Source organism: Lissotriton helveticus, chromosome 1_2, assembly GCF_964261635.1.
Source record: "Lissotriton helveticus chromosome 1_2, aLisHel1.1, whole genome shotgun sequence".
NCBI lineage: Eukaryota > Metazoa > Chordata > Amphibia > Caudata > Salamandridae > Lissotriton > Lissotriton helveticus.
Genome location: NC_136058.1, coordinates 373,657,108 through 373,675,198, shown reverse-complemented (window position 1 = coordinate 373,675,198; position 18,091 = coordinate 373,657,108). Strand labels below are relative to the sequence as shown.

The 18,091-nt window shown below is 53.6% G+C and overlaps 1 protein-coding gene across 1 annotated transcript in view; it reads left to right on the top strand.

Moving 5' to 3' along the window:
• LOC144807940 (prostaglandin E2 receptor EP4 subtype-like) overlaps positions 1-17,743 on the top strand; it is a 38,003-nt gene extending 20,260 nt beyond the window's left edge. Inside the window, exon 2 of the mRNA XM_078673538.1 lies at positions 15,962-17,743. Within this exon, the coding sequence (XP_078529664.1) occupies positions 15,962-16,594 (633 nt within the window). The 3' untranslated portion in view covers positions 16,595-17,743. The remainder of the gene's footprint in view (positions 1-15,961) is intronic.
• The last annotated feature ends 348 nt before the right edge of the window (positions 17,744-18,091 follow it).

The following is an 18,091-nucleotide window of genomic DNA, read 5'->3' as shown; positions in this document are numbered from 1 at the left end:
CCCCTCCTCTCTCACTCCCCTCCTCTCTCACTCCCTCCTCTCTCACTCCCCTCCTCTCTCACTCCCCTGCTCTCTCACTCCCCTCCTCTCTCACTCCCCTCCTCTCTCACTCTCCTCCTCTCTCACTCCCCTCCTCTCTCACTCCCCTCCTCTCTCACTCCTCTCTCACTCTCCTGCTCTCTCACTCTCTCACTCCCCTGCTCTCTCACTCCCCTCCTCTCTCACTCCCCTGCTCTCTCACTCCCCTCCTCTCTCACTCCCCTCCTCTCCACTCCCCTGCTCTCTCACTCCCTCCTCTATCACGCTCCTCCTCTCTCACTCCCCTCCTCTCTCACTCCCCTCCTCTCCCACTCCCCTCCTCTCTCACTCCCCTCCTCTCTCACTCTCCTCCTCTCTCACTCCCCTCCTCTCTCACTCCCCTGCTCTCTCACTCCCCTCCTCTCTCACTCCCCTCCTCTATCACTCCCCTCCTCTCTCACTCCCCTCCTCTCTCACTCCCCTCTCTCTCACTCCCCTCCTCTCCCACTCCCCTCCTCTCTCACTCCCCTGCTCTCTCACTCCCCTCCTCTATCACGCTCCTCCTCTCTCACTCCCCTCCTCTCTCACTCCCCTCCTCTCCCACTCCCCTCCTCTCTCACTCCCCTGCTCTCTCACTCCCCTCCTCTCTCACTCCCCTCCTCTCCACTCCCCTCCTCTCTCACTCCCCTCCTCTCCCACTCCCCTCCTCTCTCACTCCCCTCCTCTCTCCCCTCCTCTCTCACTCCCCTCCTCATCCCCTCCTCTCTCTCACTCCCCTCCTCTCTCACTCCCCTCCTCTCCACTCCCCTCCTCTCTCACTCCCCTCCTCTCTCACTCTCCTCCTCTCTCACTCCCCTCCTCTCTCACTCCCCTGCTCTCTCACTCCCCTCTTCTCTCACTCCCCTCCTCTCTCACTCCCCTCCTCTCTCACTCCCCTCCTCTCTCACTCCCCTGCTCTCTCACTCCCCTCCTCTCTCACTCCCCTCCTCTCCCACTCCCCTCCTCTCTCACTCCCCTGCTCTCTCACTCCCCTCCTCTATCACGCTCCTCCTCTCTCACTCCCCTCCTCTCTCACTCCCCTCCTCTCCCACTCCCCTCCTCTCTCACTCCCCTGCTCTCTCACTCCCCTCCTCTCTCACTCCCCTCCTCTCCCACTCCCCTCCTCTCTCACTTCCCTCCTCTCCCACTCCCCTCCTCTCTCACTCCCCTGCTCTCTCACTCCCCTCCTCTATCACGCTCCTCCTCTCTCACTCCCCTCCTCTCTCACTCCCCTCCTCTCCCACTCCCCTCCTCTCTCACTCCCCTGCTCTCTCACTCCCCTCCTCTCTCACTCCCCTCCTCTCCCACTCCCCTCCTCTCTCACTCCCCTCCTCTCCCACTCCCCTCCTCTCTCACTCCCCTCCTCTCTCCCCTCCTCTCTCACTCCCCTCCTCTCCCACTCCCCTGCTCTCTCACTCCCCTCCTCTATCACGCTCCTCCTCTCTCACTCCCCTCCTCTCCCACTCCCCTCCTCTCTCACTCCCCTCCTCTCTCACTCCCCTGCTCTCTCACTCCCCTCCTCTCTCACTTCCCTCCTCTCTCACTCCCCTCCTCTCTCACTCCCCTCCTCTCTCACTCCCCTCCTCTCTCACTCCCCTCCTCTCTCACTCCCCTCCTCTCTCACTCCCCTGCTCTCTCACTCCCCTCCTCTCTCACTCCCCTCCTCTATCACTCTCCTCCTCTCTCACTCCCCTGCTCTCTCACTCCCCTCCTCTATCACTCCCCTCCTCTCTCCCCTCCTCTCTCACTCCCCTCCTCTCTCACTCCCCTCCTCTCTCACTCCCCTCCTCTCTCACTCCCCTGCTCTCTCACTCCCCTCCTCTATCACGCTCCTCCTCTCCCACTCCCCTCCTCTCTCACTCCCCTCCTCTCTCCCCTCCTCTCTCACTCCCCTCCTCTCTCACTCCCCTGCTCTCTCACTCCCCTCCTCTATCACGCTCCTCCTCTCCCACTCCCCTCCTCTCTCACTCCCCTCCTCTCTCCCCTCCTCTCTCACTCCCCTCCTCTCTCACTCCCCTGCTCTCTCACTCCCCTCCTCTATCACGCTCCTCCTCTCCCACTCCCCTCCTCTCTCACTCCCCTCCTCTCTCCCCTCCTCTCTCACTCCCCTCCTCTCTCACTCCCCTGCTCTCTCACTCCCCTCCTCTATCACGCTCCTCCTCTCTCACTCCCCTCCTCTCTCACTCCCCTCCTCTCTCACTCCCCTGCTCTGTGTCGCATCCCTCGCTCCCTGGTCCAGTCCTGCTCAGTTACATCTCCAGTGACATTCCAAGGTGTTGTACTCCTTTTCCCTTATTGCTTCCTCGATCCCAGGTCCCTTCTTCGCCCCAATGATGCATTCCTTCTCTCTTACACCCCCCTTTCTTTGCTCCATTCCCTCCTCTATTATTTCGCCGAATCTGTGTCTCTTTCTTCGCCCCAATGGTGCATTCCTTCTCTCTTCCATCCCCTGTTCTTTGCTTCATCCCAGGCCCGCCTCCCCCCCTCCTCTGTCACTTCCCTGCCCCTTGACCTCTGACCCCTTCATCTCATATCTGTCTATTGCTTTATCTTTGTCTTGAGAGGTTCATCTCGGCCTGTTTGTTTGAGGATCACCGACACAGCCTTCTTTATTGGCGCAATCTTTCACCTTAATTAGACAAAGGGTTGTTTTCAAATGCGATCAGCGGCCTGGAGAGGGGTCATTACACCCCCCGCGCGCCCCCCGCGCCACGGGATCGATTCCAGAGGCGCGAGAGCAGCCCGGAGCTGGGCGAGTCACCAACTGGGGGGAGGGGGAGGCCGGGGGTGAGGTGAGGGGGCGAGTGAAGACGGCACCAGGAGGGGGCCCTGACTTAAAGGTAAGGGGAAGGCCGAGGCGGTTCGCCAGATACAACGACCCGATGCTTAATTTGAACCGGTGCTTGCAGGTGGAGCCCACCCGCACTCATACTCGGGATCAGCACTTATTTTTCTTCATCAGACTTTGACCCAGAGCAAGAGAGAGAAAACACAAAAGGGTGAAAGTAGGGGCGAGAAAGACAAACACGCATTTGCAATGCAAAAGGTCTCGCATTCACACAAGTTTGAACTATGGTAAATGACAATGCCTTTTGTTTATGTTTTGGGTTTTTAAAACATAAATAAAAGGCATTGTCATTTACAATATTAATAGCTTAAACTCTTGCAAATGCGAGACGTATTGCATTGCAATAAAGGGCCTTCTCGACCGCTTGTTAGATTGTAAATATCAGAGGAAGAGACCGGCCTTCGACATCTTCAAAGCAGTGATAAATAGTGCAGTGAAGATGTGCAAGTGTTTTAAATTACACAGACACAAAGTGTGAAGTGAGAGTTACATATGATCCGATCTATAAACAATAACAAAGTGCTCCAACACCTTTCGATCTGTGATTACACTGTGATTACACTGTCGCAGCTAAGGAGGAAGAGTGGGGGGGGGTTATTTCTTGCCCTCTCCGTGATTTGAGTGACATTGCGTAATGTCATTGCTATCCTTGGCCTAATAAAACACACTCCTGCTGTAGTAGGGCCCTGGCTTCACCTCCTGATGCAGGGTGGGACTGTGCTTTATTGCAGGCATGGAGGGAGGGAAGGAAGGATGGTCTCGGCTGCAGCCCCGGCCTCGTACAGTGCCCCTGCTATTACTACTGAATGGGAGGTGCTGAGGTGGTGGTTTTGGCGGTGGTATTGGTGGTACTGGTGGTGGCATTGATGGTATTGTTGGTGGTGCTGGTATTGGTGGAGTCGGTATTGGTATTTGTGGTGGTATTGGTAGTGGTATTGGTGGTGGTAGTGGTATTAGTGGTGGTGGTATTAGTGGAATTCGTGATGGTATTCGTGGTATTGGGGGTGGTGGTGATGATATTGGTGGTGGTGAATTTGGTGGTGATGGTGGCAGTACTGGTATTGGTGGTGGTGGTACGGGTGGTGGTAGTTTTGGTGGAGGCATTGGTGGTGGTGGTACTGGTATTGGTGGTGGTGGTATGGGTGGAGGTATTGGTGGTATTTGTGGTGGTATAAGGTGGTGGTTGTGGTATTGGTGGGGGTGGTATTGGTGGTGGTGGTATTGGTGGTGGTGGTATGGGTGGAGGTTTTGGTGGTGGTGGTATGGGGTGGTGGTGGTATTGGTGGTGGTACTGGTAGTGGTAGTATTGGTGGCGGTGGTATTGGCAGTGGTGGTGGTATTAGTGGTGGTGGCAGTACTGGTGTGCTGATGGTATTGGTGGTGGTGGTGATATTGGTGGTGATGGTTTTGGTGGTGGTGGCAGTACTGGTATTGGTGGTGGTGGTGGTATTAGCGGTGGCGGTATTGGTGGCGGTAGTATTGGTATTGGTAATGGTGGTGGTATTAGTGGTGGTGGTGGTTTTGGTGGAGGTATTGGTGGTGGTGGTATTGGTTGTGGTGGTGGTATTGGTGGTGATTGTACTGGTGGTAGTATTGGTGGTCATGTTGGTACTGGTGGTGTTGTTTTTCTGGTGGAATTGGTGGTGATGGTATTGGTGGGGGTGGGGGTGGGGGTGGTAGTGCTATTGGTAGTGGTAGTATTGGTGGCGGTAGTGGTGGTGGTATTGGTGGTGGTGGTATTGGTGGTGGTGCTGGTATTAGTTGTGGTTGTATTGGTGGTGGTGGTATTAGTGGTGGTATTGGCAGTGGTATTGGTATTAATGGTGGTTGTATTGGCGGTGGTGGTATTTGTGGTGGTAGGGGTATTGGTGGTGGTGCCATTGGTATTGGCAGTGGCATTGGATTGGTGCTAGTGGTATTAGTGTTGGTAGTATTGGTATTGATATTGGTGGTGGTGGTATTGGATTAGTGGTGGTGGCATTGGTATTGGTGGTGGTAGTGGTATTGGTGGTGGTAGTATTGGTGGGGGTGGCATTGATATTGGTGGTAGTGGTGGTGGTATTGATTATGGTGATGGTGTTATTGGTGGTGGTATTGGTGGTGGTGGGATTGGCGGTGGTGGGATTGGAAGTGTTAAAAACGTCTAATATCTGCCTCCCAAGCCATTCTTACAGCTTTGGGGGCTTGGAATAGTCTGAATTGTCATTGGCAGCTCTGAAAGGTGTAATGGATGAGGCAAGCTGCAGCAGCCACATGATAACGACCCTGGTACTTATTGCTTTTACAATTTAAGCACTGGGAAGTAGAGACGTGTTGGTTTTAATATTGCCCTTTTCTTGGGTGTTTTGACACAAGATAACGCACACTATCTTGTTACTTAAGTCTCAAACTCCGACATACCGGTCCAGGTCGCACCCATGTTGTTCCTTTGAAAAGGACCACCAGAAATCAAGAGGTGCAGCAGTGCTTAATTTGTAAAACAATAAGTGCAAGGGCCCTCATCAGGGTACCACCATAGTTTGCAACGCCCAATGACAGTGCCTACACAACTACTAATCATCACACTGCTACAAGTGTGACAATTAAGAATGTTCCAGGCCCCCAAATCTATAACAATGGCTTGGGAGACAGGTTTCAGTTGTTTTTAATGTATATTGAATTAACAGCTTAACCGCATTGCGAATTCCGCCGCAGTGCGGCGGTTTTAATGAGTGGGCGTGGCCGCGTCGGCCAACGGACGCCCGCAGCACTACGGAGGAACTGCTCGATGCGACCATTGGCCGATGGGAGCACTTAACGAGTTAATAAACAAATGGTATTCTGCTTATCTAAAAATTTCACAAACAGCGCCACCATGTGGCAGCTGTCATAAGTTGACAATTAAATGCCGGTGCTGAGCGAAGGAAACCACTGGCTCAAGTTAAGCACTGGGGTGCGGGGCACCCACGAGGGTGAGCAGGCTGGTCTGCAGGCAATCAAATACCATATTTAGAAAATGCTCTAAGCCTTAGCATTTAGTAGATATGTGTGTGAATAAATGTTTCATGATCAAAGACGAGGTTAGTCATTTTTATTCATGATGAATCGGCGCTCGTTTAAAATACAGGATCAACAAGATAATCGCATTCGGATTATTTCAACAATGTCTCTTCTCCCCGTTGATCATCAAAAGCTCCAAGGAACCACACAGTGTGTGGGGAGTAGAGCATAAGTGGTCACTATTACTAGGATAACAGCTTACATTTCATTCTTGACTATCTCTTGTCGAGGCCTGCTGAGCTCCTGGATTATTCCTTGAGCATGCCTGTCAATTTCTGCATCCTTAACTATCTCTTGTTCATGTCTGCCGATTTCTGGATCCTTACCCATCTCTTTTTCATGTCTGCTGATTACTTGATCCTTAACTATCTCTTGTCAATGCCAGCCGATTTCTGGATCCTTAACTATCTTTCGCCCACGCCTGGTGATTTCTGGATCCTTACCTATCTCTTGTTCATGCCTGCCAATTTCTGGGTTCCTACCTATCTCTTTTCCACACCTCCCGATTTCTGAATCCTTAACTATCTCTAGTCCACGCCTGCTGATTTCTGGATTCTTAATTACCTCTTGTTCATGCCTGTCAATTTCTGCATCCTTAACTATCTCTTGTTCATGTCTGCCGATTTCTGGATCCTTACCCATCTCTTTTTCATGTCTGCTGATTACTTGATCCTTAACTATCTCTTGTCAATGCCAGCTGATTTCTGGATCCTTAACTATTTCTAGTGCACACCAGCCTATTTCTGGATCCTTAACTATCTCTTGCCCACGCCTGATGATTTCTGGATCCTTACCTATCTCTTGTTCATGCCTGCCAATTTCTGGGTTCTTACTTATCTCTTTTCCACACCTCCCGATTTCTGAAACCTTAACTATCTCTAGTCCACGCCTGCTGATTTCTGGATTCTTAATTACCTCTTGTTCATGCCTGCCAATTTCTGGGTTCTTACCTATCTCTTTTCCACACATGCCGATTTCTGGATCCTTAACTATCTCTAGTCCACGGCTGCTGATTTCTGGTTTCTTAATTACCTCTTGTTCACGCCTGCCAATTTCTGGATCCTTAGCTATCTGTTGTCCACGCCTGCTGATTTCTGGATCCTTAGCTCTCTCTTGTCCACACCTGCTGATTTTTGGACTCTTAGCTATCTCTTGTCCACGCCTGCTGATTTCTGGATCCTTAATTATCTCTTGTCCACGCCTGCCGATTTCTGGATCCTTAGCTATCTCTTGTCCACACCTGCTGATTTCTGGATCCCTAGCTATCTCTTGTCCTTGCCTGCTGATTTCTGGATCCTTAGCTATTGCTTGTCCTTGCCTGCCAATGTCTGGATCCTTAACTATCTATTGTCCATGCCTGGTGATTTCTGGATCCTTACCTATCTCCTGTTAATGCCTGCCAATTTTGGATTCCTACCTATCGCTTTTCCACACCTGCTGATTTCTGGATCCTTAATTACCTCTAGTCCACGCCTGCTGATTTTGGCATCCTTAACTATATCTTGTCTACGCCTGCTGATTTCTGGATCCATAGCTATCTCTTGTCCACCCTGCTGATTTCTGGATCCTTAGCTATCTCTTATTCACGCCTGCTGATTATTGGATTCTTACCTCTCTCTTTTCCACACCTGCCGATTTCTGGATCTTTAACTATCTCTTGTTCCAGGTCCACTGTTGGACAGGCCACATGAAGGGCCGCTCTCCCCCGGCCCAACCAGGCCCGAACCAGCCGCGCAAGTACCACACACCACCATTACACGTCCACCGTCCCCGCAGGGACCCCTACACTCGAACCTGTTGACCGCGTAGGCCGACCCACTACCGGCCTGCGCGCCCATCCTGGGCGCCATCTTGGACACTCCACCACGAGGCCGCCTGGCCCCCGATCGACCTCAACCCTGGGCCTGGCCAGGCCTCAGACATTCCGGCACCAACATCCACCCAGGAGGTGAGCGGGCTACTTGGTCAGTCAATGGGAGCAAGAGGTGTCGATGGCTCTCCCCCGCCAAGTACCGCTCGCCCATCGCCTCCCCGGGCGCTGGCTCCACCCCCCTGCTGGGTGTCTGAACCCCCTCATCCCGGACCTCCCGACCTCCAAGTGCGAGGGTCCGGACATCAAAGCACACCAGCCCTATAACTGGGGCAGCTCCAGAGCCGGACGGCAGTTGTATCTTGGAGTCGAGAGACGCAAAGAAGAACTCATCCTTGACGGACTACTGGCGCTGCCGTAGCTCTGTCTTGTGCACCCTCGTCTTGCCTGCTGGCGCTGCCGCGGCTTTGGGAACCACCCTATCCTTCATCGTCGTCGGGACCTGCTGGCGTGGCCGCGGACCGTTTGTAACCACCACCTTCATCGGGACCTGCTGGCTCTGCCGCGGACCGTCGTCTTCCTTCATCCATCACGGGACCTGCTGGCTCCGCCGCGGCCCGTTCATCTACACCACCGAGCTCGAGGATTGAGAGCTATTTCCATCTCTTTGGTAACAAGACTGTCCCGCTACCCTTTTCCCAAACAGAGACCAGAATAGAGGGGACCCCTGAGTCCAGACCTCCTTGTACCATTCTACCGTACTTGAAGAATTGCCTATAAAGTATCGTTGAACTTTATCATTGTGTGGTGTCCGTCTGTGGGGGGGGGGAGTTACTTGTCTGTACGATTCACTGGAGACGGCTCTCCCCGGAGACCTCTCCCCTTATCCTCGGCCGACCCTCCCGGTCCGTCTAACATTGGTGGCCAGCGACGGGATCCGAATCACCGCATAAACCGTACAGAGAGTAGCTCACCCCACGGCGAATCACGATGTCAACTAAAGACAGCGGATCAACGGAGAAATTCCAGATGGAGAAATTGGACGAGTACAGCCATCGTGAACTTAAACAGTTCTGTATCGAATTAGGTATCGCTACCACCGGACTAAATACCAAAGATGACTTTAAGCAGGCTCTGGAATCTTGGGCAGAAACCGGGGCTGCCGGAACCCCCGATCAAGACATCGCAGCACAAACCCCCATGGCCCCTGAAGAACGAAGAACGGGTCTCTCGCCAGACGAGATCCAGGAACGAGAAAGAACCCGACTACACGAGCTGGAAATGGCCCGGCTCAAAATGGACGTTGAACTAAAGTTGGCCGAACAGAAAATCAACTTAGAGCACCTGCGTCTCCGAGAAGAAAGAGAGGAGAAACAGAGACAAAGGGAGCTCGAGGAAAAGAAACTGGCATATGAACATGAGCGGAAATTAGCTGAAATCGACCTACGCAAACAGAATAAAGAAGCAGGGGTGCCCGAGCAACCCCACACTCCAGGGGCAACAGAGAAGAAGGTACACATCCCCAAGGATGTCGTTCGAGAATACTTCCGAGAGGACGACATCCAGCAATGGTTTAAGGCCTATGAAATCGCTATGACTGCACACCGGATCGATAGAAGCGATTGGGGGGCCGGTCTGTGGGGGAGATTCCTCAATGAGGGCCGCGACGCCCTGCTGCAACTCCCGGACCACCAGATGACCTCCTATGACCATATGAAAGCTGCACTCCTCACCCGCTATGGCCTCACACCCGAGATGTACCGTCAGAGGTTCCGAGACTGCACCCGCATCCCAGGTACAACTTGGGTGGACTATGTCAATTACTTTAGCCGAGCCTTCGAGGGCTGGATCAAAGGAAGCAGGGTCACAACCTACGAACAACTGTTCAATCTTATGGTATGGGAGCATCTGTCGAACAATTGCTTCATTGAACTTCGTCAGCACCTCCTCGACAGCAAGTTAACGGATCCCCGGCAGCTCGCAGCCGAAGCAGACCGGTGGGAGATCACCAGAGTGAGTCGAAATGGGTCCTCCGAACAGAACCGGAACAACAATGGTCAGCACCGTCCCCGAGGAGGTGGAGGCCAAGGACGCGGAAGAAGCAACGCTCCGGTCACCCTCACTACCAGCCCCACCCCCCCGGCCAACCGGGGCAGCACCCCAGCGCGACCGGGACATCGAGCCAATGTTACCTGCCATCGATGCCAACGAGTCGGACACTATGCAAACGACCCAAACTGCCCCCAGTACCAGAGCCCAAGACCCCGCCAAGTAGCCGCTGCTGCTCTGGGGGAGGAACAGATCTCAGAGGAACAAGAAGAATATGAACAGGAACACCAAGAATGGGAGCCAGCCGCCATGGCTCTCGCCTGCCTAGGGGGGAGAGACATGGTCCCGCGGGTCCCCCTACCCGCTAATACCCAGAAGTACAGCCAATGGGTGGGCATCAATGGACGCCGGGCTGAAGCCCTTCGTGACACTGGGGCCAGTGTAACAGCCGTCCGCTGTCACCTGGTGACCCCCGAACAATACTTACCAAACATTCTCTGCCCTGTACGTTCAGCCGATAACTCAGAAAGTCTGTGTCGGATGGCCTGCGTCCCCTTCGAATGGGGAGGGGTCTCCGGCATGTTGAAGGTGACGGTCCGAGATGATGCCCCCGTAGACTGCCTCCTGGGTAATGACCTGGAAAGCTCTCCATGGGCAGCAGTCGAACGAAAAGAGCACCTGGGGATGCTGGGCGTCCCGGACTGGGCGTGCGTCACCACCCGGTCCATGACCGCCCGTGCCAACACCCGCCCAGAGGAACTCGAATGGCCGGCGCCACCGCCTCCGGTCGCCCCCGCCGAAACCACCGACCGTGACGTCCCCCCCGAACCAGCTCAACCTCCAGACCTCGCTAACCTCGACCAGTGGCCTCAAGAGGGGGGGCCCACGCAAGAACAATTTCGCCAAGAACAAAAGACCTGTCCCTCCCTCGAGGGACTCCGCCAGCAAGCGCTAGCCCAAAGCGCAGGGGATACCTCCGGAACTCACTGGGTCTACTGGGACAATGATCTGCTGTACAGTGAGCAAAGAATCGCGGAGCTGGGGGCCAGCCGAGTCCTAGTGGTACCCCTCCGTTTTAGAGACTTTCTGCTAAACCTGGCCCACGATGTCCCCCTGGCAGGACACTTGGGTCAAGACAAAACCTATAGCCGCCTGGTGACCCACTTCTTCTGGCCCAAAATGAGGGGCAATGTACTCCAGCATTGCCGATCTTGCCCCACGTGCCAAGCCAGTGGGAAGAGCGGCCGCAAACTGAAAGCCCCCCTGCAACCTTTTCCCGTGGTCACCACCCCGTTCGAGAGGGTCGGAATCGATATCGTAGGGCCCCTGGACCCGCGCACAAAACAAGGCCATCGATTCATCCTGGTGCTAGTGGACCACGCCACCCGCTACCCGGAGGCTGTTCCCCTGCGGACTGTGACAGCCCCGGTAGTCGGCCGGGCTCTGATGGGGATCTTCTCCCGGGTGGGCTTCCCCCGGGAGGTCGTCAGTGACAGAGGCACGAACTTTATTTCGAAATATATGAAATCTCTCTGGCAACAGTGCGGGGTTACCTACCGGTTCACGACCCCCTATCACCCTCAAGGAAACGGCCTCGTTGAGCGGTTCAACCGCACGCTCAAAGGGATGATCGGGGGGTTGGAAGAGCCCCTCCGTCGCCAGTGGGATGTGCTGCTGCCGTGCCTCCTCTTCGCATATCGAGAGGTTCCCCAGAAGTCCCTGGGCTTCAGCCCATTTGAACTGCTATATGGACACCCCGTGCGCGGGCCGCTCAGCCTAGTTAAGGAAGGCTGGGAGATGCCCCCTCTAAAGAACCCACCAGATGTTTTCCGCTACCTCCTAACACTCCGCAACCAGACCCGGCGATTCCGAGGACTAGCAAAAGCCAACCTAGAGGCCAGTCAAGAGGACATGAAAAGGTGGTATGACCGGAATGCCTCCTCCATCGAATTTGAACCTGGGCAACAGGTATGGGTGATGTCCCCCACCGAACCCTGCGCCCTACAAGACAAGTGGACAGGGCCCTTCAAAGTGGTCGAGCGCAAGGGTCCGGCTACCTATCTCATCGACTTGGAATCTTCCCGGAACCCCCTCCGGGTCCTCCACGCTAACAGACTGAAACCGCACTTTGTACGGACAGAACTCAGCCTCCTGATGGCCACAGACAATGGGGCTGAAGAGGACTCCGAGCCCCTCCCGGACCTCCTACGAACGCAGAAGAAAGATGGTTCCGTAGAGGGGGTCCGACTCTCAGAGGCCCTCACCCGAGAGCAACGCCAGGAGTGCCAAGTTCTCCTGTCACAATTCGCCAGCCTGTTCTCCCTCACCCCAGGTGTCACTTCCTGGTGTACGCACGATGTGGACACGGGGGACAGCCCCCCTATCCGCCACCGGGCCTACCGCGTGCCAGATCGGGTACGGGCCTGCATCCAGGAGGAAGTAGCCAAAATGCTCACGCTCGGGGTCATCGAGCCCTCAGACAGCCCCTGGGCCAGCCCTGTAGTACTGGTCCCCAAAGCAGCTGCCCCCGGCACCACACCAGAACTCCGGTTCTGCGTCGACTACCGGGGCTTGAATGCGGTCACCAGGACAGACGCACATCCCATCCCCCGGGCAGATGAACTAATCGACCGCATGGGAGCTGCCCGCTACCTCAGTATCTTCGACCTGACGGCGGGCTACTGGCAAATCGGCCTCACACCCCGGGCACAAGAACGTTCTGCCTTCTCCACTCCCGATGGCCATTACCATTTCACAGTCATGCCCTTCGGCATGAAGAATGCCCCAGCAACATTCCAACGACTCGTCAATCAGGTCCTGGCGGGGCTCGAAGGATTCAGCGCCGCCTACCTAGACGACATCGCTGTATACAGCAACCAGTGGTCCGAGCACCTCCGCCACCTCCGAGCAGTGCTGCACGCCCTTCAGCAAGCTGGCCTCACGATCAAGGCCAGCAAATGTCAAATTGGGCAAGGGTCTGTAACCTACCTCGGGCACCAGGTGGGAAGCGGCCTGGTGGCCCCTCTGCAGCTAAAAATTGCCGCCATCCAGTCCTGGCAGCCCCCCATTACCCAGACCGAGGTACGGGCCTTCCTGGGCCTCACGGGCTATTACCGAAGGTTCGTGAAAGACTATGGTACTATCGTGAGGCCCCTCACAGAGCTCACGTCAAAAAATCAGCCCCAGAAAGTCAACTGGACCCCAGAGTGTCAAGCTGCATTTGAACAATTGAAAGCCGCCATGTGCTCCGCCCCTGTGCTCCAGGCCCCCGACTACAGCCGGGAGTTCATCGTCCAGACGGATGCCTCCGACCATGGCATTGGGGCAGTCCTGTCTCAAGTGAACACCGAAGGCCGTGATCAGCCGGTGGCCTTCATCAGCCGGCGACTCCTACCACGGGAACAACGCTGGAGCACCATAGAGAGGGAGGCCTTTGCGGTGGTATGGGCCCTCAAGAAGCTCCGGCCCTACCTTTTTGGCACACCCTTTCGGGTACAGACCGACCACCGACCCCTGCAGTGGCTGATGCAGATGCGGGGGGAAAACCCGAAGTTACTACGCTGGTCCATCTCCCTACAAGGGATGGACTTCACAGTTGAACATCGGCCTGGGCCAGATCACGCCAACGCAGATGGCCTGTCCCGGTTCTTCCGCCTCGACGAGAAGAGTCCCCAAGAGAATGGGTAACTCTCCCCGCCTTCAGCTGGGGGGGACGCATGTTGGACAGGCCACATGAAGGGCCGCTCTCCCCCGGCCCAACCAGGCCCGAACCAGCCGCGCAAGTACCACACACCACCATTACACGTCCACCGTCCCCGCAGGGACCCCTACACTCGAACCTGTTGACCGCGTAGGCCGACCCACTACCGGCCTGCGCGCCCATCCTGGGCGCCATCTTGGACACTCCACCACGAGGCCGCCTGGCCCCCGATCGACCTCAACCCTGGGCCTGGCCAGGCCTCAGACATTCCGGCACCAACATCCACCCAGGAGGTGAGCGGGCTACTTGGTCAGTCAATGGGAGCAAGAGGTGTCGATGGCTCTCCCCCGCCAAGTACCGCTCGCCCATCGCCTCCCCGGGCGCTGGCTCCACCCCCCTGCTGGGTGTCTGAACCCCCTCATCCCGGACCTCCCGACCTCCAAGTGCGAGGGTCCGGACATCAAAGCACACCAGCCCTATAACTGGGGCAGCTCCAGAGCCGGACGGCAGTTGTATCTTGGAGTCGAGAGACGCAAAGAAGAACTCATCCTTGACGGACTACTGGCGCTGCCGTAGCTCTGTCTTGTGCACCCTCGTCTTGCCTGCTGGCGCTGCCGCGGCTTTGGGAACCACCCTATCCTTCATCGTCGTCGGGACCTGCTGGCGTGGCCGCGGACCGTTTGTAACCACCACCTTCATCGGGACCTGCTGGCTCTGCCGCGGACCGTCGTCTTCCTTCATCCATCACGGGACCTGCTGGCTCCGCCGCGGCCCGTTCATCTACACCACCGAGCTCGAGGATTGAGAGCTATTTCCATCTCTTTGGTAACAAGACTGTCCCGCTACCCTTTTCCCAAACAGAGACCAGAATAGAGGGGACCCCTGAGTCCAGACCTCCTTGTACCATTCTACCGTACTTGAAGAATTGCCTATAAAGTATCGTTGAACTTTATCATTGTGTGGTGTCCGTCTGTGGGGGGGGGGGAGTTACTTGTCTGTACGATTCACTGGAGACGGCTCTCCCCGGAGACCTCTCCCCTTATCCTCGGCCGACCCTCCCGGTCCGTCTAACATCCACCAACAGTGTTTAGTTTGAGCTGGTGGTTGCTGGTGAAGCCCACCATCACTCATTTTTGGGGACCAACATAAAGTTTTCCCCATCAGACTTTTACCAAGAGTAAACAAGAGAGAAACACACAAAAGGGAAAGGAGGAGAAAGATGGAAAATTGTCACCACACAAGAAACCGGAAACCTCCAGATAAAGGGGCAGGGAGTGTCAGTAATTGATTATACAGGCTTGAGGTGGATCCCCAACTACCTCTTGTTCAGGCCTTCGAAATCCTTGACTTGCTCTCGTCCACACCCTTCGAGTTCTGGATTCTTGACTATCTCTTTTCCAAACCAGCTGTGTTCTGGGTGCTGGATGTCTTTACTGCTAGAATCACCTATCCCTATATTTCCTTTCAGCAGAGCTTCCATTTCTTTTTGAAAGCAGATGTCATAAAACTCAATGCCTAGAATTTTGGAAGTCATTCAACTGTTTGAAAGTCTAATTACTTCTATGCTTAAACCTTTAGGAGTAAAGGCTGCCTTGGCAAAAATAACAAATATAACAAGTGTGATAAGTAGGCCTGGGTGAACTTAAATTACGCCAGGGAATTTTCTGAAATTCCTGAATTTTGCACCTTTCAATTATGCGTTATATTTACCCACCGCAGACCGGTTCATGTGGATAAAGCCTTGTAGAGAGACATTTTCATGGAGAGCTATGCCTCACAAAAGGTTGCGTAAAATTACTCAATTTCGAACATCAGTATTTAATAGTTGGGTAAGGTGACATTCAGGGTCCTTCTGCCCCATGTTTTCAGTTCTGAGAGAGAGCCAGAAGGCAAGGCAGACAATGGGATTGGTAAAAGTCTCACTCTGAGCAGAAGGAAAGGATGGACCACAGGAGACGACAAAGGGAAATGAAACTGTTAGACAGCTAGTTAGAAATACTACTCAAACACAACGCAATCTATTGAAGTCTTTGACTTTCTGGTTCATATGTTTGGAAGCTTTCTGGCTTTTGCCGCACTTAAAAAAAGGTCATAATGGCTTCCTTATTTCTCTCCCTTTAGTAAAGCACAGTTTGGAGGTCTCCCTTCCTCCTACACTGAGGCTCCAAGATTGAACAGGCTTCTCCTGTTGTGCTCAGGCGCCCTATCACACCCTGTCCTCTCCCTGACCCCACCTGTGACCAGTGACCTACTCTCATATTGGTTACCCTGTTCAGTGCCTGATTTGATTGTTTGTTCCTGTTTATCTTTGCCTACCTGTCTGTTTATTCCAAAATCTATCTATGTTTGCCAATCTGTCTGTTTATCCCAAATTCTGTCTATCTTTGCCTGCCTGTCTGTGTTTATCCCAAACTCTGTCTGGGGTCGGTAAATGACACAATGTTTACCTTTTTTTCAGGTGCAGATTTTTGTGAATCAGCTTAATGAGACGGTCCAAATCTGGACAGGAGAACCACCAGATATTCGGAAAGACCTACTGGCCATCCGCTTTGCATCGTTCAACCCTATCCTTGACCCATGGGTGTATATACTCTGCAGAAAGAACCTCCTGGTCAAGGGATGTGAGCGAGTCAAGCGCACCATGGGCATAACTAAGGAGGGACGCACCCACCGGGTGGGCTGGGCCAGCAGCCAACCCAGCCCCCCATCCTTTGCCAACAGCCTCACCACCAGCTACGCTTCTCTGCGCCTTCAAGAAGAGAGTAACAAGATTAGCGCCCAAGACCATTCAAGGATTAAGTCCTTTACAGACTTTACCAAACCCCATGCCTGGGACCCAGAAGACCAGGGGGCCAACTGCCACCCATTTCGCTTCCCGCTGGAAAACCCTGCTGAGTTTGAGAATAGCCACTCTGCGACCCCTCAACAGACCAAGGCCATCCTGTGCACCATCCTGCATGACCACCCAGGTGTAGTACCACCTCCGAGGAGACAACACTTCAACAGACAGCCCAGGAATGAGGAACCCTTTGAAATAGTTACCTACTCCTTTAGCACCCCAAACTCATGTTGCTCAGAGAAAAGCATCTGAGTAGGTGTGTCCAAGGAAGAGAAGGTAGCCGTGGAGATTCCAAGACAGAGCTCAGCTCATAGCCTGTCCCAGCGGAGTGCAACTACACCCTTCTGGAGAGAAGCCTCAGGTCTCCAATGGGTGGATGACGCGATATCAGTATCTGAAAAGCACCGTATGAAGGTTTCAAGTTGTAGGCATTGGGTGGACGATCATTGAGATGCTGACGCTGCAGTTTATGTTGGAGGCTATTGTCTGGAAAGGAAGCTTGTTACCACCTTTTTGGAAGTGGAAGTGTCTCTTGTGTGGCTGAAAGGTCAGGTGTGCTTCTGATGTGGCTGAAAAGTCAGTTGTGCTTCTAGCACGACTGTAAAGTTAGTTTTGCTTCTGGCACGATTGTAATGTCAGTTGTGCTTCTGACGTGGGTGTAAAGTCATAGTTGTTTTGGACATGGGTGTGAAGTCAGTTGTGCTTCTGACATGGGTGTAAGTTAGTTGTGCTCCTGACATGACTGTAAGGTCAGTTGTGCTTCCGACATGGGTGTAAAGTCAGTTGTGCTCCTGACATGACTGTAAGGTCAGTTGTACTTCTGACATGACTGTAAGTTAGTTGTGCTTCTGACATGACTGTAAGGTCAGTTGTGCTTCCGACATGACTGTAAGGTCAGTTGTGCTTCCGACATAGGTGTAAAGTCAGTTGTGCTCCTGACATGACTGTAAGGTCAGTTGTGCTTCTGACATGGGTGTAAGTTAGTTGTGCTTCTGACATGACTGTAAGGTCAGTTGTGCTTCCGACATGACTGTAAGGTCAGTTGTACTTCCGACATAGGTGTAAAGTCGGTTGTGCTCCTGACATGACTGTAAGGTCAGTTGCGCTTCTGACACAAGTGTAAAGTCAGTTGTGCTTCTAACACGGTGTAAAGTCAGTTGTGCTTCTGACATGAGTGTAAAGTCAGTGTTGTTTCTGACATAGGTGTAAAGTCAGTGTTGTTTCTGACATGGGTGTAAAGTCAGTTGTGCTTCTGACATGGGTGTAAAGTCAGTTGTGTTTCTGACGTGGGTGTAAAGTCAGTTGTGCTTCTGACATGAGTGTTTAGTCAATGTTGTTTCTGACATGGGTGTAAAGTCAGTTGTGCTTCTGACATGGGTGTAAAGTCAGTGTTGTTTTGGACATGGGTCTTAAGTCAGTTGTGCTTCTGACGTGGGTGTAAAGTCAGTGTTGTTTTGGACATGGGTCTGAAGTCAGTTGTGCTTCTGATGTGGGTGCAAAGTCAGTGTTGTTTTGGACATGGGTGTGAAGTCAGTTGTGCTTCTGACATGGGTGTAAGTTAGTTGTGCCCCTGACATGTCTGTACGGTCAGTTGTGCTTCCGACATGGGTGTGAAGTCAGTTGCGCTCCTGACATGACTTTAAGGTCAGTTGTGCTTCTGACATGGCTGTAAAGTCAGCTGTGCTTCTGACATGGCTGTAAGGTAAGTTGTGCTTCCGACATGGGTGTAAAGTAAGTTGTGCTCCTGAC